The 25,582-nt window shown below is 43.0% G+C and overlaps 1 protein-coding gene across 1 annotated transcript in view; it reads left to right on the top strand.

Annotated features, from left to right (window-relative positions):
• Positions 1 to 23,874, top strand: part of LOC132871045 (protein shisa-8) — an 88,720-nt gene extending 64,846 nt beyond the window's left edge. Inside the window, exon 3 of the mRNA XM_060905199.1 lies at positions 23,408 to 23,874. Coding sequence (XP_060761182.1) covers positions 23,408 to 23,874 — 467 coding nt within the window. The remainder of the gene's footprint in view (positions 1 to 23,407) is intronic.
• The last annotated feature ends 1,708 nt before the right edge of the window (positions 23,875 to 25,582 follow it).

Raw genomic sequence — 25,582 nt, 5'->3', positions numbered from 1 at the left:
TATTTTTGGGTTTTGTTTGACTTTAAGCTCATGATTTTTTTTTTTTTTTTAAATGGCTGACAGGTGAGATGCTAAAGGTTCTTGCCTCTATCACCTTTGGACCTTTGATCAGCAATTATTATCAAACTAATTAATTCAGAATATGAAAGAATCCCTGCAGTGACTGCGCTGATTCAGAGGAAGTGGCTCACTGAAGTGCTGCAGCTCATTAAAATATAATTAACCAAAACTAAAGCCAAAACCTACAGAGAGCCCACCGTATGGCTGGACAACACAGAGAGAGAGAGAGAGAGAGAGAGATATTTATTCAATCATTGAAGACAGCTCTACTTCAGAAACAATATATAAATATCACTAAAATAATGTGCAAATAATTTAACAAGTTAATAAATATATACTGTTTCTAAAAGATCCTAAAAAGGACAAACACCCAAATATAAAAGATAACTAAAGATAAAACAATAAAATCTCATCTCATCTCATTATCTCTAGCCGCTTTATCCTTCTACAGGGTCGCAGGCAAGCTGGAGCCTATCCCAGCTGACTACGGGCGAAAGGCGGGGTTCACCCTGGACAAGTCGCCAGGTCATCACAGGGCTGACACATAGACACAGACAACCATTCACACTCACATTCACACCTACGCTCAATTTAGAGTCACCAGTTAACCTAACCTGCATGTCTTTGGACTGTGGGGGAAACCAGAGCACCCAGAGGAAACCCACGCGGACACGGGGAGAACATGCAAACTCCACACAGAAAGGCCCTCGCCGGCCACGGGGCTCGAACCCGGACCTTCTTGCTGTGAGGCGACAGCGCTAACCACTACACCACCGTGCCGCCCCAATAAAATCAAAGGTAAAAATAAAATCATAAAAACAATTATTTTGTACATTTTGCATAAATAGTAAGACAAAAAAATTAAAAACTATAAGAACAGTACGTCATAAGAATTAGAATCATTACCAACCATTAAAAATCAGCTGACCATCCTCATTTATCTGACAAAGGACACCAGATATTCCCCATATTGCACAAAACTTTTGAACATCATTAATCAAATCATAATAAGAATATTCAAGCTTCAGTCGTGCTCCCAACATCCCCTCACCACGCCCACCACATCTGTTGTACCAGCCCCAAGGTTATTATTTTCCCTGGTTTTCCAGATAGCCATTTTCCCAAACCTGATAAAAAAAATTCAGTAAACAAACTGTTGTATATCATGTTGAATAAATGATATGAGAAACTGCGTTCAGGATTTCGTGTTGAACTTTACTTGGTCATCATCTCAGAGCATTACAGATATGCAGCCTGACTTCATGACATGGAACTGGTAACTGATTCTAGAATGTGGTCTTTTACATGCATGCACACTCTAGTGTTCACTGCTAACAGGTACATGGGGAAACACATATTATTTAAACTGGTCCACAGCATTACATAAATGTTCTACATCCCCTTTCTTTAGCTTAAGGCTGTGTAAACAGAAAATAACACATTCAGTATAATGCAGAAACAAATGATTCAAATCTATGCCACTATAGCTTGAAAATTAACTATTAACAATGCCATTAACTCGTTTCAAACCTTTACCTGTCTCACTGGTAATAACATCATAGTCAGAATTTCACCTTGTCAACATCAAATCCTAAATCATCCTCAAGTCATTAAATTGCATACAGTGTACATCAGTTTTTTTTCACATCACTTTTTTTTCGTCACTTTATTAATTTATTTATTTATTTATTTATTTTTTTTAGTCCATCTCCTAGTGGTCATACTTGGGGTTTGGCTTGCAAACTCTCCCAGAGCATGTGACATAAGTATTACTTGCAGGGCGATGGGGAGACTGGACAGGAGCCTGTGATGAATTGTGTGTGCGGGTAAGTGTCTGTTCCTCAGTGTGTTGCACAGGTCTCGGAGACTGCTGTTGAGGACAGGTGGGTGATGGCTGGTCCACAGGAGAGTCGTCATAGAGATCTCTGTACTGTGGAGATGGTTCAGAGACCGGGAGGACATGCCTGTGGTTCCGCCTGTACTCACCTCCTTCTGATTGGATGATGTACGATCTGGGTTCCTTGCAGACTTCCTTGACAGTCCCTAGGCGATCGTGTCCATGACGTGTCTGCATTCTCACTACCTCACCTGGCAGTAGAGGAAGGAGGGGACTGCTGGACTTGTCATAGTACTGCTTTTGTGCATGGCGCTTACGTGCTAGGCTTGCCTTGACAACAGTGTTGCTTTTGGGTGTTGGGGCTAACAGTTGTTTGCACACAGGAAGGGTGGTGCGTGTCTGCCTTGACATCAGCCTTTCAGCTGGAGAGCCTGGTGTGTGATCGCGTGGCACATTGCGAAGATTGAGTAGATTTAGAAAGACATCCGTTCCATCTCTCTTTGACTTTTCCATCAACTGCTTGGCATTGTGAATGGCACACTCAGCCAGACCATTGGCCTGTGGATATTCTGGGCTACTTGTTACGTGAACGAAGTCCCAGGCCAGGGCAAAGTCTGTGAAGCATTGGCTGGAAAACTGGGTGCCATTGTCTGACAGCACTTTGTGCAGGCAGCCGTGAACTGAAAAGTGTCTTTTGAGCTTTGTGATGACAGTGTTGGTTGTTAGGTCAGGAAGCAAGTCTATCTCAAACCAACCTGAGTACGAGTCAACTACAACTAGATAGTGTTTGCCATTCCACTTGAAGATATCAGTGGCGATGGTTGACCAAGGTAAGTCTGGCACTGGATGTGGCTTGAGTGGCTCTTTGGGTTGGTGCGGCCTTGTGCTGTTGCATACCGGACATGCAGTTGTTTCCTGCTCGATGTCTTCAGTCATGGAGGGCCAGAACACTATGCCACGAGCACAGCGCTTGGTGGATTCTGTGCCTGGGTGCCCTCTGTGAAGAATAGCTACGTAGTCCTTTTGCAATGACTTGGGGATCACTGTCTTCGGGCCTTTCACGACGATACCATCTTCAATGGTGAGTTCATCTCGAAACGGGTAGTATTGACGAATCTCTGCGGGCAGCTGAGTTTGTCTGCGAGGCCAGCCCCTCATGATGACTGTGCTCAGCTTCTGTAGATCTGGATCAGAGGCAGTATGTTCTCTCAGTTCATTCAGCCTTGTGGAGGAGATGTGCTGGATCAACATGACCTCGTAGTCTGCTGTTTCATTGCTGTGCTCATCTGTCGAGGTTGTGGGAGCACGCGACAGAGTGTCAGCGAGATACATCAGTGACCCTTTCTTGTACACAATCTGAAAATTGTACTTTTGCAGTCTCAGCATCATGCGCTGCAATCTGGCTGGAGCTGAGTGTATGGGCTTGTTGAGAATTGTGACTAATGGCTAATGATCAGTTTCAATCTGGATCTGCTTCCCGTAGATGTAGTCGTTGAATTTGGAGCATGCAAAGATGACTGCAAGCAGCTCCTTCTCGATCTGCGCATAGCGCATCTCCGTCTGTGTCAGGGTACGAGAGGAGTAGGCGATCGGGGTGCCTTCCTGAAGGCATGCTCCACCGAGTCCATACTGCGAAGCATCACAGATAAGTGTGACAGGTTTCCGGACGTCATAGTAGCTAAGAGTGGGTGGACTGGTCAGGCTCTTTTTCAAAGCATCGAATGCATCTTGATGCTGCTTTAGCCAGCACCATTGGATGTCTTTGCATGTCAGCTCACGAAGTGGGGCTGAGAGCTCACTGAAGTTGGTAATGAACTTTCCTAAGTAATAAATCATACCTAAGAAGCGCTGGAGGGCTGTGACATTCTCAGGTATGGGCATTTCATTGATCGCCTTGGTCTTGGCCGGATCAGGCTTCAATCCCTTGCTTGTGAACACATGTCCAACATAGCACACTTCTTTCAAGCTGAATTTACACTTCGAGGGGTTGAGTCTCAGTTTGACTTCCCTCGCACGGTCAAGTACCTTTCTGAGGTTCTCCTCATGCTCTTTCATATCTCTCCCACCAATGATTATGTCATCGACGATCACAGCGCAGGGGTACCCGGTGAAGATCTGCTCCATGGCACGCTGGAACACCTCGCTGGCTGAGTTGATTCCATATGGCATTCTGAGAAATCGGAATCTGCCAAATGGAGAGCTGAAAGTCGTGAGCATGGAGGACTTGTGGTCAAGCATTATCTGCCAAAAGGAGCATTTCACATCTAGGATGGAGAAGACTGTTGAGTTTGGCACTTGTGCAGCCACTTCCTCTATGGTGCGCATAGGGTGATGTGGACGTTTCAGTGCCTTGTTTAGATCCCTTGGATCGATACAAAGTCTAATGTCATCTGAATTTTTCTTATGGGTTGCCACCATAGACGACACCCATTCTGTAGGCTCAGTGACAGGAGTGATCACGCCTAAATCGACCATCCGGGTTAACTCTGCTTTAACCTTGTCTTGCATTGGTACTGGGATTTTGCGTGCGGGCTTTACAACTGGCTGGACCTCTGGGTCTATTTTCATTGAGTAGGTGACTGGGAGCTTGCCAAGTTTGTCTTCAAAGAGGTCAGCATACTCTGAGAAAATCTGCTTTGAGAATTCTTTTCTGTCACCAATGTCTATGTGATGGACTTCTTTGTTCAGTGTGATTAAGTCTAAGCGTAGACAGTCTGGTAGGCCAAGTAGAGGTTGCACGCCTTGTTTTACAACGTAGAATTGCAGGGGGTATTCCTTGCCTGCAGAGTAGCATGAGAGTGTAGCTGAACCTGTTGTGTGAATTTCCTCACCTCCGTATGCCACCAGTTTGGTTCTCTGAGATGGCTGGAGCCGTCCACTTTGTCCCAGTTGTGCCAAGAGGTCAGCTGGCATGACATTGCACTTGGCACCGGTGTCAACTTTGAGCTCGACTGGTCTTCCATTGACATGCACTGTGGTGAATATGTCATTCCTGTGCAGAAGACGGGAATCAACAGTGTCTACATCCACTCCATTCACATAGAACATTTCCTCATCACTAGTGGGCAGTTGCATCTCAACCTGGTTCACTGATCTCTTTTTGAATCCACTTGTGTGTGATGACCTGCAGCAATGCTGAAAGTGATTGCGTTTTTTGCATTTGTGACATTGTTGGCCATACGCAGGGCATTTATCTCTTTTGCCCTCATGGTTGCCTCCACAATTGTTGCAGTTAGTTATAGTCTTTGGTTGTGTAGCACTCTGTTCATTGCTTGGCTTTGTCTTAAATTTCTGTGGTTGTCTTTTCTTAATTTTGTGATGCAAACTGTCCACATTTGCTGCTGCTTGTTTTGGGGCTGCTAGAGCTTTTGTGTGTTGATCTGTCTGTTCATAAATTTGGCACATTTCAATTGCTTTGGTTAATGTTAAGTCACTGTCACGAAGCAGTTGCTTTCTCATGCTGTCGCTGGTTATGCCACAGATGAGTCTGTCTCTGATAAGCTCGTCTTTGAGCTGGTCAAATCTACAGCTCACTGCTTTGTTTTTTAAGTCACTCACATACGACTCTATTGTTTCATCCGGTCGTTGGTTTCTAGTATTAAACTTGTGCCTTTCCATAGTTATGTTCATTTGAGGATTGCATAGTTCGCGGAATTTTCATTTGAGGCATTCCGGATCTTCCCTCGATTCTGCTCTGGCCATGAGCCGTCTAGTCTCTCCTTCCCCCGTGTACACAGCGGGTGCATAAACAAAAGCACATTCCCGCTCGATGGCTTCCGAGCCGGCTAAGTTTAGCAGGATGAACGCTCGGGTTCTGGCGTCCTTATCTGAATGAGTAGCTGCAATGAATATGTCGTATTCCTGCTCAAACACACACCATTTCTCGGCAATGTTTCCATTAAAGGTCAATGGTTCTGGTCTATGTAATCCTTCTGCCATGGTCGTTGACATTACGTTGATTATACTTTGCTACGATAGCTGAACAACGCTAGCTGGTTGCTTGCTTACTATGTCTACAAGGCGCTGAGAAAACTTTCACCTTACCACACCGTTGGCAGAGCTGAAGTAACCACATCTTCTGACACCATGTTGTATATCTCATCTCATCTCATTATCTCTAGCCGCTTTATCCTGTTCTACAGGGTCACAGGCAAACTGGAGCCTATCCCAGCTGACTACGGGCAAAAGGCGGGGTACACCCTGGACAAGTCACCAGGTCATCACAGGGCTGACACATAGACACAGACAACCATTCACATTCACGGTCAATTTAGAGTCACCAGTTAACCTAACCTGCATGTCTTTGGACTGTGGGGGAAACCGGCGCACCCGGAGGAAACCCACGCGGACATGGGGAGAACATGCAAACTCCGCACAGAAAGGCCCTCGCCGGCCATGGGGCTCGAACCCGGTCCTTCTTGCTGTGAGGCGACAGCGCTAACCACTACACCACCGTGCCGCCTATGTTGTATATCATGTTGAATAAATGATATGAGAAACTGGGTTCAGGATTCCGTGTTGAACTTTACTTGGTCATCATCTCAGAGCATTACAGATATGCAGCCTGACTTCGTGACATGGAACTGGTAACTGATTCTAGAATGTGGTCTTTTATGTGCATGCGCACTCTAGTGTTCACTGCTAACAGGTACGTGGGGAAACACATATTATTTAAACTGGTCCACAACATTACATAAATATCCTACACAAACTTTTCCCTTCTTGGCAACACTATATTTAGGCCCTCCTATAAACATTTCGGGCAAGAACTCCTCCCCAGGTCCCTAAACCACACCTTCAACAGTCTAAACAAGTTCTTTACCTGGCTGCAGTTCAGGAACAGGTGCTCTACATCTTCATCCTGACCACAGAAGGAACACTTCCTCGCTACTGCTGGATTCAGGTGTGCCACATGTCTATTTGTAGCTATGGCTCTGTGGATAACTCCCCACTGTAGATCGCCAGTTCGCTTCTCTGTGGGGGTTTGTACAGGGCTCGCCAGCGTCCTTTCATGGAGAAGTCTGGGCCAAACAAACCTGACCACCATGAGGCCTTCTGCCCTCTCAGTGCTGCCTGGTGTGTCACTTTTACACAAGTAGTGCAGATTGCTTTCTTGGAGAGGCTCTTGAAGCTCCCCAGCACTGGAGTTTGATAAGAGAGGAGCATGTCCCCATCCTCTTCTTGTGGTTGTTCCACAACTGGTAAAACAGTGAAGGGTGGGCAATCGTTGTTGTGCTCACTTGTCTCTGTGTCAGGCCTCCTTAAGGCTCCTCCGCAGCCCTCAGGCAGCACCTCTTGGAGCTCATTGATGATTTTTTTCTACTAGGCAAGGGGACCGTAAGCCAGTGACTTTTTTTTATGAAGACCACCGATTTCCACCCATTGCCCTCTCTCAGTTGGTCCAGTGTCGTGCACCCACTCCTCCACAGAGATGCCTGTATGCTTGCTGAGTTCAGCATTCTTGATGGAATCCATAGATTATACAACAAAGGCTCTCTGAGAATCCACTTCTCTGGCTGAGAGAGGTTCCTATGAACAGCAAACACCTGCTGCCATGTTCGCAGCATTGACTGTTAGAAGTTGGGAAGGCTCCCCAACTCCATCTGCTGTGTGTTCAACAGGAGCAGCTGCTGAGTGTAGCCAAGCCCTCCACTTTCCTCAGGAATGTGCTTGCTGTTTTTTTTTCCATACCGCATCTTCATTGTATAGCAGCTTCTGCGCTGCCTGCAGCCAGAAAGTGGAGATCTGGCTGTGTATGTTGATCAGGCCCTGTTCCCCTTCTTGTACCGGTAGATAGAGCACTGGCGCCCTAGTCCAGTGTTGGCCCGACCAGAAAAGTTCACCAATCTCCTCTGCATTTTGTGTATGAGATCCACAGGTGGTTCTAGGATGCTAAGTTTGTGCCATAGGGTGGAGGCAGCCAGGTTGTTTGTCACCAAGACCTTTCTCCATAGGACAACTGAGATGATACCCAATTCCATTTTGACAGTTTGGCAACCACCTTCTCCAGCATGCCCTCCCAATTCTTTTTCTTAAAATCTGTCCCTAAAAACATGCCCAGGAACTTCATCCCATCCTTTCCCCCATTGTAAGCCTCCTGGTATTCGTGGTGGTCCAGTGTTCTCCCACCTATCTATGAGGAGTCCTTCACTATTTCCCCAGTTGACTTTGGCTGAGGACACACTCTCATATATTGCTAGACTGACATTAATTCCTGCTACATCTTCCTGTTTTGTAATAAAATCTGTAACGTCATCTGCATATGTAGACAATATACATTTTTATCCTGTGGGATCACCTGAAATGCCAAAACCACTGAGTTCTCTCCTCAGCCTGCTGAGAGGTTCAATAGCGAAACTATATAGCTGTCCAGGGAGCAGACAGCCCTGTCTAATACCCCTCTGTACTGGAACCAGACAGCTCAGTCCACCTCCCACCTTCACCATGACTGAATCATCAGTGTACAGGAGCTTGATCCAAGAAATAAAAGTTTCCCCAAACCCAACTCTTTTAAGAGCATTAAAAAGGTAGTCCTGTCCTACCCAATCAAAAGCTTTTTCCTGATCTAGTGACAGAAGGCCCACATTATATTTTCCTGTGATTCCAATGTCTATAATGTCTCTGATTAAAAACAAATTATCCATGATAGATCTGTCGGGCACACAGTATGACTGATCCTTATGAACCAGAGTGCTTAAAAATACTTTCAGTCTATTTGCCAGACACTTTACTACAATCTTATAGTCCAGGCAGAGAAGGGAAATGGACCTCTAGTTCTTGAGTGAGCCCAGATCTCCTTTCTTCGGCAGCAGTGACAGTACAGCATGCCGGCTGGTACTAGGCAGTAGCCTCCTCATCACACAGTCCTTCATCACGTTGTGATAGTCCTCCCCCAGCACTCCACAGAAATGCTTGTAGAACTCAACCGGCAGTCCATCTATTTCAGGTGCACGTCCTGCTGATTGCTGCTGAACAGCTTGTGTAAGTTCCCTGAATGTGATGCTGATGTCCAGGGTCTCCTTCTGCCTTGGGAGGAGCTCTGGTAGTCCCTGAAGAAGCTGGGCTGTGCTCTCTTCATCACCATTACCAGCTGCATAGAGCTCAGCATAGAAGGACACTGCCAGCTTCCTCATTTCAGCTGGGTACATTGTCAGGGACCCATCAGGTCGATGAAGATGGAGCATTTGTCTCTGTTGTGCCACCTTCTACTCAAGTTGGAAAAAGAAAGCACTGAGAGGGTCCATGTCTGTCACTGCAGTCATTCTGGCTCTCACCAGAGCCCCCTTCACTCATTCCCGAAGAAAGAAACTCAAGTCTTCCTTCTTCTCCTGCAGTGCCCTGCTCACCTCTGGAGCGTTTTGATTTTCTAAGTTGCTTTCAAAGTACAAAATCGCCTTCTCCAACCTCTGAATAGTTGCTTTTATGTTCACAGTAGCACATGCAGTATAATTCTGGCCAATTTTTTTTTTTGAGTTTTCCACACCTCCCCCCATTGACTCAGATTCTCGAATTTATTTTTCTTCTGTTTCTAGTGGTTCCAAAATAAAATAAACTTTTCACAAAACACTATATCGAGTCACAGTTTTACATTAAAATGCCAATAATATTGTGGGTGTGGTAGTTTAATCATGCTTCTGTCAACAGTCATCATGTGATGATCAGTAAAACCATTGGGGAATATAAAAGCATTGATTATTCTATTATTATATGAACTGCTCACATATATCCTGTCTAGTCTAGCACCAGAAAAAACAGCATCAGACACCTTTACCCATGTGTACTGTCTTGATTTTACATTTCTGCTTCTCCATACAGCTACTAAATTAGCCTTTTTTATGAGGCTGTGAAGCAGCTGACTAGACTGGGGATGTGGCTCCTCCCCATTTCTGTCTAAAATAAAATCAGTAGTGCAGTTCCAGTCCCCACCCCCATTACCATAAAACAATCTTTACTGCACTGTTGCAGCGTGGTGTCTATCTTTTGTAAAACTTGAGCACTCTGGGCCATTATTAGGTGCATAAACATTTATAAAAAAGAAACAAGGTACCCTGAATTTTGGCTTCAACAACTAAAACCCTCCCCTTTACAAGCTCTGTTACTGAAATCATTGTGACATTAATATTTTTTGCGAAGAGAATCGCTACTCCTGCACTAGTGTTCGATCCATGACTTAAAAAATGGTTCCCTTCCCACCAAACACCCCACTCCACCTCATTAGTGCTGTCAGAATGGGTCTCTTGCAAGAATATAACCTCAACTTTTTAAATTCATAAGTATTCTGTTAATACAGCTCTTTTATTGTTATCTCTAGCCCAATTAATATTTAGAGACCCTAAATGGAAAGACTGCATGAGGAAATGAGAAAAAGGGCAGGATCAGAAGTAACAGAGAGGAAATCAACAAGATAGACTTCACCATGTGACTTTATCACTTTTTTTTGCATGACGGGGTCTTGCCCCTTTGCAATTTTGCCAGCATTTTTTAAAGTATGAATCGCTTTTTCCTGCACAGTACATCATAACCAACTGTCCGCTGTAACATAACCACTGACACAATAAACTTATCCAAATCTGAGAAGTAATCACTCACCTCTACTGTTTTCCCAAATGTTTCATCTAAAAACATGTTAATTTCCTCTAGAGAGTTGAGCTGTTCATCCATCACCTGTGAGCCTAGATCAGACAGGCTGGAGGTATCAGACAGAGCATCCTCATTCCCCATTACCTCATCACCCCCTTCTTCTGCCGGTAGCTCTCCAGTGTTCAGTACAGTGATGTCCATGACAGGTGGGTCAGTAACAGGCTCTGGCATGATGGTCTCTGCCCCGCTATCTGCCCCCAGATCAGTGCCTTCCCCATCATTCACCACCGCAGGGTTCTGATCTACTGACTGCCTCCGTTAGTGTATCAGTTTCTGTTTTACTTTCAGCCACTGTGTTTCCTATTGAAACATTACAGTCGCTGTTTTTTGTCCCACTGATCCTTCTGTAGCCAGGACGCTTGAGTCAGAAATCTCCATTTGTTTCTCTGTTTCTTTGGGTCCCTTTTGGACCACAACCAAACCAGTGCTGGTCCCTTTGCCCTCATCAGTCTGAGCTTTATGAGGGCATGCAAACATTTTATGGCCAATATCGCCACATTCAAAACACCGCATGCTTCTCATAGTTGCATACAGCATGTAGGATTTGTTTCCGTGCAAAACACAAAAGGAAACATCTAATGTTGGAGACTCGAGGAACATGAACACCTGCCACCAAAAAGACAGCACATGTTTCAGGGCCTTGTTCTTACAATTCAGTGGAATCATTTTTATTGCGCTGGCAAATTTCCTGAACCTTAAGAGCTCGTGCTTGATGTAACTGTTCGGGATAAAAGGGGGAACATTGGAGATGGTGACTTTGACTGTCGGCGAAACTCATGACATAATTGGCACAAACACTTCATTTATCCACACCCCGGTCTCAACAAGACGATTCACCAGACATTGCTCCTTAAAAAATATTACCATTGCTTTATTCATCCTAGACGCCAAAGCAATATTTTCATACCGACCTGCTTACCGACTGCAAGCAGCACATCCTCCACACTCGATCCTGCTTTAGGGACACACCTGATTCTGTGGTGGAGCGAAAGGGAAGGGCCACACCCAACCGGGTGAGACGTCATTCCTACACCCTGCCACATCACCACTTTCCTCCTAACAAAACTAAATCAACAATTAACACAAATTATTAAATAAATCTAAACTGCAAGTTATTTTAATGCTTAAAGCAAGATAAAGCAAGAAATAAAGTATGAAAAAAGTAAGGGATAAACCCCAAACAATCATGCTCTCACCATGAATCCTCATGCACTCACTCACACACTCTCAGCATGCAACACACAGAGAGAGAGAGAGAGATACACACACAGAGACAGAGAGAGACAGACACACACACACACACACACAGAGAGGCAGACCCGGCGGCAGAAGTGGTCTAGTAGCAGGGCATTGCACTGGCTGGGGGTGGGCACGCATCGGCGAACCCAATTTTACTAGGGGGGTCTGGGGGCATGCTCCCCCAGAAGAAATTTTTGAAAAAAAAACCACTCTAAAATGGTGTATTTTGAGCTCTTCAGACACCCTGTTCCACTGCTATATATTGTCCGTCACTGAGCGCATTTGCAGGGAATATTCAGTTTCATACGGAATATTGGCAGTATTCCGTTTGCGCACGAGTCATGTTGTAAACTCGTTCTGAATACCCAACACTGAATGCACAAACGGATGATTGTGATCAATGTTGACAGCAAATTAAGATTGATATTTACAATTAAAGGATATGGGACATGGATTTTTTCTGGGTATAATTATGTATAAAGGACATAAGAAATGCCATCTAAATCACTGCAGGGCGTCAAAAATGTGAAAATCATCACATTATTCAACTTTTTTATACATCAGCGTAAAACAATGATTCGTTAATTAGCTAAGCGGTCATGTGACCCGTGACGTCACAAAAACTTTCCAAGGAGCCAGCGCTTGGGAATCTAATGTTATCTAATGAATCTAATGAATCTAAGGTTACCGAAATGGACACCATCGACAGGGACATTCCCGATGTTTCACAGAGATGTGAAGTTAGACCCTATCAATTCGAACCGATAGCTGGAAATTCACATGAACATGGATCTTGTCTTTACTCTGATGGGTCAGATTATTCTGAGAGTGAGAGTTCATTCAATCCCCATGAAACTGAAAGCGGTCGGCTCGATAACACTTCCTGGTAAGTTAAAAACAATTCTGCTCAAAGGCTAATGATCTGTTGAAAGAAGTATTATTTTTGTATCATACATTTAAAGTTCATCATAGATCTAGCTAAAGTCCATTGCAAGCTAGTTTTTTTTTTGCTGATATTTTTCGAGATTGATTGAGATACAATGCTTCCAGAGTCCGAGATGAAAACATTCAAAATGGCGAAACGAGTCAGAATTATGATAATCAATAATTGATACACCCAAAATTATAATACTAATCCTTACCTCAGCTTTCAGTCGCTTAGCGAATGCACCTCGGCATTTTTCTGCATGAGGCCCATGGTAAAACCACACTTCCAGGAGGGGCTGCCGTCTGCCTCCCAAGCCGGCCGAGAGCGCTCCTCGTCGGGCACGGCCAGGCGGGCAAATGCCCTGGTCTGTCCGCCCTGTCTAAAAAATAATGGTACAACTCCGAGTGAAGATATCAATGCGCTGTCGAAGCACACAGAAGGTGTTAGTATGCCTGTCATTATAGTGCGGACTTTCCATAGCATAGAAAATCGCTACGTTTCAATTTGTGTAACTGAACTTGTTTCATATCACTGGTCATATAAACCTATGTAAACAGGAAAAACGCGGAAGAGTTTGGTCGCATCTAACTACAGCCCCAAAAAATACCATTGGCCATACTGAGCCTAGCTACATTGCTAACAGGAGTGACAGCGCGTCTGACTGACTGGGAGGTCGCGCAAAGCTCGGAGAGGTACAGAGCAGCTCGTCTCAATTCAGATAAGAGCATATTTCATTATGGAAGTACGGTGGACTGTTTCTATTTAAATGTCCATTAATGTTACAGGATTTCTTGACTGTCTCTACAGTTGTAGGAATGTTAGGCCCTGTATATTATGGCGCTATCACTGCCTCCATGAACCCGGCTATACGGCCTCTTAAATTTGGCTTGGCAATTAATATCGCTCAGTACCTGAGTATTAATGTTGAAAGAATCCTCAGTGAAATGGTCCGAACACAGTTTGTGGGAAACAGTAGGTGCAAAGTTTTTTTCTACGGCAGTAGTGAGCCCACACTTTCCTCAGCTTCGGGTCCTTGGGGAATGCAAAAAAACTTACTCCAGGGCATTTCCCATTGGAATTATTGCAACCATAAGCAGCACAATACACCATGATGTTCAATGTACTTTAAAGACTATAAAAACAATTTTCTTGTCATCCACTTCTCCATTCATCTACCCGCTTGTGCTGTGCCCGAAAGTTTTTGTGACGTATGATCACGTGACAGCGGCTCTTCCGGTTGTAAAATATGCATATCGGAGCTCAAGCAGAAATGCCATATAATCATCACGAATATAACGATTTTGCTGAATTTAATAGATGATTTTGTATTTGTTGATGCAATTAATTCATATTTTTAATGGAAAGAAACTGATATAGCGTGCATTTATGTTTCATGTCCCATGTCCTTTAAGAGTGCACAACAGAAGATTACATCACACTCATACCCCCGTGCCACACTCATCCTCCCTGCACAAAGCCTAACTGCAGTCACTGAATCCCTTCTAAGTGAAACCATGCGCATTAAAAGTTTTATGTCTCAAATCTAGTTTTGTGAAGCATGACAACATTAATCTTTAATACAGATGTGTTTTGTAGGTTAACTGAAACGTCAAAACCAGTTTCTTACCTCCAGTGCTTAGCCCATGTTTACATTAGACCATATCAGCAGATCATCAGATTAACGTTTTTAAAACGATTAGTGTGCACACAGCAACACCAATACACGATTTGCATGCACACAGCAACACCAATACACGGATACGCTCGGCTCCGCAGGCATCCTGCGCTCCAAATCACTCCGCCCTGAACAGCGAGTGCCCTCTGGAGGGTGCGCACTCCGGCCCTGCACAGCTCACACAGCGCGCGAGTGAAGTGCACGAGCCACGATTCGGGACTGAGCCTCTGTGTGTGTGATCCCAGTGCATATCACTTACCACTTGCAAGTGGAAGGATGGCAAGCCTAAAGACAATCATAACTACACAATGGGCAGTATTTGCATCAGTATTTGCAGTATTTTCATACTTTTATACTCTTTAATGAAAGGTGATACAAGGCGGAAGTCCGCGCCGTTTTTCAGCAGTCGCATCACATGACCAATGCCAGCGAATCAGGAAGGTGGATGTCACAGTGACGTTGTCCAATGACGACGCCAGCTAGAGCTCAGCACAGCGTATCCGCGTATCTCAATGTTTACACAGCACCGGAGCTGACACGATCTGGATTGAATACGTAGACCCTGGCGGATTCCCATTTCCTGGCATTTCCAGGCGGTTTAATGTAAACGGACAGTGCATCCGCGAAGAAAACGAGACAGATACGGTCTAATGTAAACTTGGCCTTAGTTTGCAAATCAAAAGCCAAGTGCATGACAGCGCAGGGTTGACGAGATGGGCGCAGGCCGAAACGTTAAGAAAACCGTGTGTCATGTATAACTATTTTGTAGCCCATACAGTAGGCTTACTATAATCAACAACTCAAGTATAACTATTATGTAGTGATTAAAAATTCAAGCTCACCCTCAGTAAAGCGGTAGGCGACGATGTGCAGCTGCGTGGAATCTTCGCAAGACAGCATCACTCCACTCCTCCCTGAACTTTTTTAAGTCCTTCTCAAATGCCAATTTGATCAAATTGGCCTTGCGTGTGTGCAGCATGCTTTGTCTGTGGTCGGTGAAAACGTTCTTCAGAGTGGAAAAGGAGTTCTCGCAGAGAGCAGTGCTTGCGCCAAAAGTCAGAGCGTGTTTCCATTTCTGTTTAACCAAACCATTTCCGTTTAACCCGGATCATTACGAAATAACCAATCAGATGATTACAAATAGTTTTAACACATTTTAAATTAAGGACTTTTTCTTTAATATTATGCCCTTTAAAAAAAAAAAAGAAAAGCATTTAATTGTAGTAGCCTGCGATTTTATTTATTTATTTATTTATTTATTTATTTTAAATATTGTGTTAAGCTGTTGGCCCTAGCCTATGACAGGGCGGGCGGGCCCACACTAGGGCGGGCCCACGTGCCTAAATGGGCAGGCCCAGCCCCCAAAGGCCCGCCCATAGTGCCGGGCCCGGAGAGAGGGAGAGACAGAGAGAGAGAGAGAGAGAGAGAGAGAGACACACACACACACACACACACACACACACATACAGAGTGCATATTTGGCACATGCCCTTATCCAGAGTGATTTATAGAAGTGCTTTAGCTACAAAGCCAAAAATGGACAACCAAACTTCAGGGGGACAAATGAAACTAGACTGCATTTCTGCAGAGAAAATGCAGTGTGCTTGCTCAGCTGTAGCAGAACAGCTATCATGCTAATATGCTAAGGTTAAAATGCTATCAGCTAGCATGCTTATATGCTAATTGCTAACATAGTAATATGGAATATACTAACAGCTAGCATGTTAACATGCAAATGCTAACATTTTAATGCTAACATGCTAACTGTTAACATGCAAATGCTAACATTCTAGTGCTAATATGCTAACTGTTAACTTGCTAAGGCTAATATGCTAACAGCTAGCATGTTAACATGCAAATGCTAAAATTTTAATGCTAACATGCTAACTGTCAACATGCGAATACTAACATTCTAGTACTAATATGCTAACTGTTAATATGCTAAGGCTAATATGCTTACAGCTAGCATGTCAATATACTAATGGCAACCATGCTAACAGCTAGCATGCTAGCAAGTTAACAGTGAGCATGTTAACATGTTAATGGCTAACATGTTAATTGTGAATATTCTAACATGTTGAGGCTAATATGCTAACAACTAGCAGATGAACATGTTAACAAGCTAACACTCTCTGGCTAACATGTTAACATGCTCATAGCTAACATCCTAACAGGCTAATGCTACCATGCTAATGCTAACATGTTACTACTAGCATGCTAATAGCTAACATGCTAACATGCTAATGTTAACAGCTAGCATGCTAACATACTTTATGCCAATATGTTGATAACATGCTAACATGTTAATGCTAACATGCTAACAAGCTAATGCTAACAGCTAGTATGTTCATGTGCTAATGTTAATATGCTAATGTTAACATGCTAATTAGATTAGATTAGATTAGATTAGATTAGATTAGATTAGATTAGATTAGATAAAACTTTATTGATCCCTTTGGGAGGGTTCCCTCAGGGAAATTAAGATTCCAGCAGCATCATTACAGATAAACAGAGAAAATAAATAGAGGAAAACTTCTAGATAAATTAAATTAAATTAAGTATTTACATATACAAATATAAAAAGAATAAGATATGGGGAAGAGAGGAAGGGGGAGAGAGGGGAAAGGAGGGGGGAAATAAATAAATTAATTAAAAAGATAAAATAAAAAAGGGGGAGAAGGGGGGTGGCAGCAGGAGAGATATTGCACATTATATTGCACATTGTCTGGTATTGCTTATTGTTAAGCTAGGCTACTGCTCCTTCCCATACTCTGTCCTCCTGTTACCCCTCCTCCCCCCCCAGAGAGGAGTTGTACAGTCTGATGGCGTGAGGGACAAAGGAGTTTTTGAGTCTGTTCGTCCTGCACTTGGGAAGGAGCATTCTGTCACTGAACAGGCTCCTCTGGTTGCTGATGACGGTGTGCAGAGGGTGACTGGCATCGTCCATGATGCTCAGTAGTTTGTCCATAGACATCTTCTCTGCCACCATCACCAGAGAGTCCAGCTTCATGCCGACCACAGAGCTGGCCCACCTGATCAGTTTGTCCAGCCTGGATGTGTCCTTCTTGGATGTGCTGCCCCCCCCCAGATTGAATGCTAACAAGCTAACAGCTTACATGCTGTTACTAACATACTAACAGCTAACATTCTAATATGCTTTGCCTAGCATGCTAACAGCTAACATGCTAATGTACTAATGGCTAACATTAACTGTTAGCATGCTAACATGCTAAGGCTAACATGCTAACAGCTAACATGCTAATAGCTAACATGTTAACAGTTAGCATGCTAACATGCTCAGGAGAACATGCTGTTAGAATGCTAACATGCTAATGCTGACATGCTAAGGCTAACATGCTAACATACTTTGGTGAACATGCTAACAGTTAGCATGCTAACATGCTAAGGCTAACATTTGAACAACTCGCTAGCTAACAGCTTGTATGATAATATGCTAATAGTAACATGCTTACAGCTATCATGCTAACACACTAATGCTTATATGCTAACTGCTAGCATATATGTGTGTGTGTGTGTGTGTGTGTGTGTGTGTGTGTGCAATTATTCCTAATAAAGTGGCCATTGATTTGAAGTTAATTTGTTGGCAAAGTCTCAAATGAACAGATCCTTGCCAAATGCATTATTACCTATGGGGGAATGGAGGGATGACTCAGTCAAGCTTCCAATAATTAGTGGCAATGTGGAGGAAAAATGGACAGATGAAAGGCGAGACAAAGATGAGTGCAGGTCAGACCTGATATCATGTGTGTGATGGGTGAGTCGGCCTGAGGTGCCATATGAAGTTTGGTGGATGTGTGGTGAAGTGTTACTGAACAAAACTCCATTCATTTGAATGGGGCCAAAAATCAATGGAAGCCTATGGAGGTAAAAAGGGATGCGTGAAAAACAAGGAAAAGATAAGTGCAGGTCTCAGATGAGGGGATGGATATGTGCAGGGACTTGGCCTGAGGCATCATGTGAAGTTTCATGACATTTGGTCACTCGGTTCAAAAAACTGACGGAGAGTGAAAGTTTTTCTCGCGAAACTCCATTAATTTTCAATGGGGCCAAAAATCAATGGAAGCCTATGGAGGAAAAAGGGATGAGTGAAAAGAAAGAAAAGACAAGTGCAGGTCGGACCTGATTGCATGAATTCATGTGTGTGAATTCACACTGCTTTGTGCAGCAAGCACACTAAAAACTCACTTTTTCAGTGCTTATGCAAATACATTTGGGCATCCAGGGTGTCGACCAACCAACAAACTCTGAAATGAGGTGAACTAGTCAGTTTCTTTTGGGCTGCATATTTCAGAAAAGATGTGATTCATTAAGCCATTCAGATTGGACTCCCCTTCTTATGTCAAGAGGGGCACTCATTAGCATAATACAGCCCCCTCATCTGAGTATCACCACCCATGGCTTGAGAACTATCTGTGCGAAGGTGTGCTGTTTTTTTCTCAGTGCCAAACCCGCAAGCATTATGTTGAAGTGAGCTAACCCTGGGACCTGCTGCACAGAGTAGCACACGTTCCCTTGACCCCCAGCCTCAGGACAGAAGAGCCGAGTGGAGCGAGTTTTTTTTTTAATGGTAATGTCCCAACTACAGTCTGTAAAAACCTATTCGTATGTGGTAACCCCTTTCTCTCTCACTGATTTACCAACCTGGGCCAGTAAACGCACGACTGGCAATGAAACAACACACAAGGGAAATGTAAATATTTAAAAATAATTATGCTGTTCAATTGTTTGGAGATTTATCACTAGCTAATGCCAACAGGTGAGGTAATAGATGTATGTTAACTTTCTAGAAAATTATTGGAGTTACTTGTTGCAGGATCCACAATACCATGAACACGATTAGTTTAATAGTTGAATGTCTGTCAGGCGAACTTCATCTTATCAATGCTCATAAATCATGTGAAGATAAAACGAGAGTAATAAATAATTATCACAAAAAAATTAGCTTTATTGTCTTGTGATAAAATTTAATTGTTCGCCTATTATAAGAAAACAAGCTTTACTATCTGGAGATAACACAATATATTTTTCATTCTCAGGAGAAAATGGCACTAAAGAATATTGTAAGCAGGGCTGTGTTCAGCTTCTGTAGAGCCCTAACTTACAAGTCAAGTCAAGTTTATTTGTATTGCACTTTTAACAACAGACATTGTCGCAAAGCGGCATTACAGAGAAATAAAAACTTTAAACATATGAACTATTTTTCATCTTATCTCATTATCTGTAGCTGCTTTATCCTGTTCTACAGGGTCGCAGGCAAGCTGGATCCTATCCCAGCTGACTACGGGCGAAAGGCGGGGTACACCCTGGACAAGTCGCCAGGTCATCACAGGGCTGACACATAGACACAGACAACCATTCACACTCACATTCACACCTACGGTCAATTTAGAGTCACCAGTTAACCTAACCTGCATGTCTTTGGACTGTGGGGGAAACCGGAGCACCCGGAGGAAACCCACGCGGACACGGGGAGAACATGCAAACTCCGCACAGAAAGGCCCTCGCCAACCACGGGGCTCGAACCCGGACCTTCTTGCTGTGAGGCGACAGCGCTAACCACTACACCGCTGTGAACTACAGTGGTGCTTGAAAGTTTGTGAACCCTTTAGAATTTTCTACATTTCTGCAGAAATATGACCTAAAACATCATCAGATTTTCACACAAGTCCTAAAAGTAGATAAAGAGAACCCAGTTAAACAAATGAGACAAAAATATTATACTTGGTCATTTATTTACTGAGGAAAATGATCCAATATTACATATCTGTGAGTGGCAAAAGTATGTGAACCTTTACTTTCAGTATCTGGTGTGACCCCCTTGTGCAGCAATAACTGCAACTAAACGTTTCTGGTAACTGTTGATCAGTCCTGCCCACCGGCTTGGAGGAATTTTAGCCCATTCCTCCGTACAGAACAGCTTCAACTCTGGGATGTTGGTGGGTTTTCTCACATGAACTGCTTGCTTCAGGTCCTTCCACAACATTTCCATTGGATTAAGGTCAGGACTTTGACTTGGCCATTCCAAAACATTAACTTTATTCTTCTTTAACCATTCTTTGGTAGAACAACTTCTGTACTTAGGGTCATTGTCTTGCTGCATGACCCACCTGTCTTGAGATTGCAGTTCATGGACAGATGTCCTGACATTTTCCTTTAGAATTCACTGGTATAATTCAGAATTCATTGCTCCATCAATGATGACAAGCCGTCCTGGCCCAGATCCAGCAAAACAGGCCCAAACCATGATACTACCACCACCATGTTTCACAGATGGGATAAGGTTCTTATGCTGGAATGCAGTGTTTTCCTTTCTCCAAACATAACACTTCTCATTGAAACCAAAAAGTTCCATTCTGGTCTCATCCGTCCACAAAACATTTTTCTAATAGCCTTCTGGCTTGTCCACGTGATCTTTAGCAAACTGCAGACGAGCAGCAATGTTCTTTTTGGAGAGTAGTGGCTTTCTCCTTGCAACCCTGCCATGCACACCATTGTTGTTCAGTGTTCTCCTGGTGGTGGACTCATGAACATTAACATTAGCCAATGTGAGAGAGGCCTTCAGTTGCTTAGAAGTTACCCTGGGGTCCTTTGTGACCTCACTGACTATTACACGCCTTGCTCTTGGAGTGATCTTTGTTGGTCGACCACTCCTGGGGAGGGTAACAATGGTCTTGAATTTCCTCCACTTGTACACAATCTGTCTGACTGTGGATTGGTGGAGTCCAAACTCTTTAGAGATGGTTTTGTAACCTTTTCCAGCCTGATGAGCATCAACAATGCTTTTTCTGAGGTCCTCAGAAATCTCTTTTGTTCATGCCATGATCCACTTCCACAAACATGTGTTGTGAAGATCAGACTTTGATAGATCCCTGTTCTTTAAATAAAACAGGGTGCCCACTCACACCTGATTGTCATCCCATTGATTGAAAACACCTGACTCTAATTTTACCTTCAAATTAATTGCAAATCCTAGAGGTTCACATACTTTTGCCACTCACAGATATTCAATATTGGATCATTTTCCTCAATAAATAAATGACCAAGTATAATATTTTTGTCTCATTTGTTTATCTGGGTTCTCTTTATCTTCTTTTAGGACTTGTGTGAAAATCTGATGATGTTTTAGGTCATATTTATGCAGAAATATAGAAAATTCTAAAGGGTTCACAAACTTTCAAGCACCACTGTATTTTTATCCCTAATAAATTTATTTATCCATGATGATCAAGCCTGTGGTGACGGTGGCAAGGAAAAACTCCCTGAGATGACACGAGGAAGAAACCTTAAGAGGAACCAGACAGTGTCTATTGTTTGCACAGGATCAGATGTTTTTCAGACTGGCAGTGTATGGGGTACCTCTACATGTCTGACCTCACTGGGGTGCGACACCCAGAGAGTTTGAGGCACTGAATTCAAAATCTGAGGAACAGAGACTTCAGTGTCTGTGTTCGTCCTTCAGGTTATACCCAGAGAAAACAGCAGAAGCAAAAGAGGTTCTCTGGTGTACACAGGACACTACAGCCTCGTTCAAAAGAGATGGAATGATTGAGCTTCATCAAAATACCATGACCTAATAAATTAAAAGGGGAGCTAGGAATAATAACAAAGTGATGAGCACTTAACATAAGATGACTGAAGTGACGTGTCATTTATAATGAATATCTTTTTGTGGAGTTCACTGTTTTATTCATTTTTAAATATTTCTTCTATTTCTGAATATCAAGTACGATAACTGGTAATGCAGTGTTCTAGAGATAAATCTAGTCATTACTAGAATTTTTCTTCTTCACGTTAGAAACTCTTCTATAACGAGATTGTATTTTAATTTTAAGAGAAAAACTGCCCTGTCTGATAATTTGAGCTCATGACATCCAGTGACATAAGAAAAGATTACAACTTCAATTCCATACCATACCAAGTCTAGGCAGCTGCCACACTACTCACGTCTGACCATGGAATGATCAGACCCTGATGTTTATCGCATAAAGAATTTTAGACCAGCTTTTCACCAATAGAAGCAGAACTTCAGAAAGGATTCCTCAGCTCACTCTCAAGATGGAAATACCAGCTGATGTACAGAATGAAGGGTAAGGGTTCCAAGAGAAGCAGGCTGAGCCTGACACTGCATCACTTCTGGGCTTGGTGTGGTATTCCATACAAGGAATGAAATATGATGGATTTGACATATTTAACACAGAAGTTCAGAGGTTTTCATAAACCTTCAGGAAAATAATTACAAGCAAATAATTAAAAGGTAAATATTTTCTACAATGGGCAGCATGGTGGTGTAGTGGTTCGCACTGTCGCCTCACAGCAAGAAGGTCAGGGTTTGAGCCCAGTGGCCGACGAGGGCCTTTCTGTGTGGAGTTTGCATGTTCTCCCCATGTCTGTGTGGGTTTCCTCCGGGTGCTCTGGTTTCCCCCATAGTCCAAAGACATGCAGGTTAGGCTAATTGGTGGCTCTAAATTGACCATAGGTGTGAATGAGAGTGTGAATGGTTGTTTGTCTCTGTGTCAGCCCTGTGATGACCTGGCGATTTGTCCAGGGTGTACCCCACCTCTCACCCATAGTCAGCTGGGATAGGCTCCAGCCCATGACCCTGCACAGGATAAGCGGCTACAGACGATGGATGGATGGATGGATATTTTCTATAACCACCACCCAGACCATCACAAAACACTTACTGAAAATGAATGCATGAACAAATACAAATCTTCCTAATCTACTGTATCTTTCCCTGTAAATAATCCAGATGGAAACAGAGCTCCAAATGCCATCTAGTCATTTTAATGTTGTTTATTTCCCCTTGTTACTCTCAGCTCAGAATGACACAAATCTCATCTTTGTAATGTAAACATGATTTTTTTAAAAATTATAGCTGTCATGTTGCAAAATTAATTCCTTTTTGAGGTGATTTTGTCCAAACAGAATTTATGTTGATTGATGGTAAAGACTAAAGCAAATATCTATCCAGTCTCATCCCTTTTAAAATTTCCTTTACTTACAGAAGATACAATAACCAGAGACTACTACAGGAGTTTCCCACTGATGGACCAAACATACCGCCAGTCATCACCTACAACTTTCCAACCTGTTGCATTGCACTCCAAAGAAAAGCCATTCCTCCTTCCACCAGAGATCCATGTTCCTGTTGCTAACACCATAACACCCTCCCAGATCCCCAAGTCCAAGATCTCCAGAACCAACACCCATCCACTGACCTCCATCTCAGCCTTCCATGCCTGGGAACCTAGTAAGGGTCCTGCTCAGCAACATGTCGCTCTCACTGGTCAACCACAGCCATCAATGTCCCAGTCCAACAGCCGAGGCCATCCCCACTCAAACAAGCTTCCGTTTCGAACAGAGACCCTGCCAGAGCTGTTCTATCAGCCACTGGGGTATGGACGTTCCCCTCAGGTTCTTCCCAAACACAAGGGCCTTCACACAAACAGCAAGACAGAAGTAACTGTGTGAACGAGAGTGAGTGTGTGTGTGTGGGGGGGGGGGGGGGGGGATTAAAAATAAGAAATTGGCATTAGGATCATAGTTGCTTGGAGTAGGAGTTTAAAAAGATGCAATAAAATAAGCATGTTTTCCTCCTTGCCAGATGAGTACAAAATAGGCAGAGGAGCCATTTTGGAAAACTTTTTTGGCATTTCCTGTTTGTTATAAAGATCTTGCTCAGTCAGTGGTGATTCTCAGCCAAATCTGGGTTTTCATTTTTTAATTCAAATTTCCATTCTGTCACTCAGTTGTCTGATCCACTAAATGAAATGTGGTGAGAATTCTGAGCACAGTGGCAAAGCAGCACAGTGTCGTCTCACATGCCCTAGAAGTGTGCTGTCAGCTCTCGTTCATCTCCAGCTGATAGTCTGAGAGGAATCATACAGGCAGACCCGGAGTAATGGTTAACAACCAACCAATGCTAGCACGTGTCATTTTAGCACAGACATGTAAAGCACTTTCACAGATGGAGTTCACATCACGGCCCAAACCTCTACTCGTCATTCAGGCAGTGGGGCTTTTAGCTCTGACTTCTTTCTCATCTTTATTTGTTGAATGATATTGGGATTATTTGTGTGAGCTAACTAGAAATTAGACTGAATTGGATTAGGAATGTAAAAAGTAGCTAAGAGCAGATTAGCAAAGTCTGCTGGGGTTGAAGATTGATTCAGGTAAAAATACTGAATGGGTAATATTTCTCCATAGAAAGCATTTGAATTCAAATTGCTGAAGTTAACAAAAAGAAAAACATTCTCAAACAAGTATCCTGAACAAAACCCCCCAAAGCATTTAGCATGCTAAAACCTAATCAAGAAAAGTATCTCGAAACGTAACACATTCTATTACACTACATATAGTTTTAGCAAATTTGGTTCCTGAACTTGCTCTAAAAACCTCCAGAGAATACATTTTTTCTCAACACTTACCCAGTGTGAAATGGTGTAAACCTTGTTCAAGCTGTTTTTGTTTCTCACCCTGTTCAGGACATCAGACAATCACCTGTGAAGATCACAAGTAGAAGGGAGGTCACCTGTCTCGGGTATGTGAGAGCGTCATTAGAGACAACAGTGATCTCTAAGCTATCAGGAGAGGCTGTTCTTCTCTTTCAGATGAAGGCAGCAAGCAGTGTCAGACCTTTTTTTTTGTTATTGATATAGATCCATTGCAAGTGGATGTTATTCTCCACAAGCAAAAATGAGAAAATAGACTCGAGATCCCCCAGCCACCCTATCAGGATAAAGTGCTTACTGAAGATTAATAAATAATGTGTCTTGTGTTTGACTTCAGCAGGAAGAAAGTTTGATGCCCAGCAGAAGTCTGAGGTAAAATAATGTGAAAGATTGATATTCCAGATCAGGAAATGGGAAAAAAGAAACATTAAGATAAGATAAGAAAAGATAAGATAAGAAAGAAAAGAAGACCTTTATTATCCCACAATGGGGAAATTTCCTGTTTGCAGCAGCACAGTGGATAGCAGCAGAAGAGGACATATCAAGCCACACAAGTAAACAAACAAACAAACAAACCCATATATATATATATATATATATATATATATATATATATATATATATATATATATATATATATATATAAGAAAGAAAAATATACCTAAGATAAACACTAAATTAGAGGAATTATGAAGTTGATGAAACATATTTATTGCACATATCAGGTG

The sequence above is a fragment of the Neoarius graeffei genome, chromosome 22 (assembly GCF_027579695.1).
Source record: "Neoarius graeffei isolate fNeoGra1 chromosome 22, fNeoGra1.pri, whole genome shotgun sequence".
Classification (NCBI taxonomy): Eukaryota; Metazoa; Chordata; class Actinopteri; order Siluriformes; family Ariidae; genus Neoarius; species Neoarius graeffei.
This window is presented reverse-complemented; position numbering and strand designations above follow the sequence as displayed.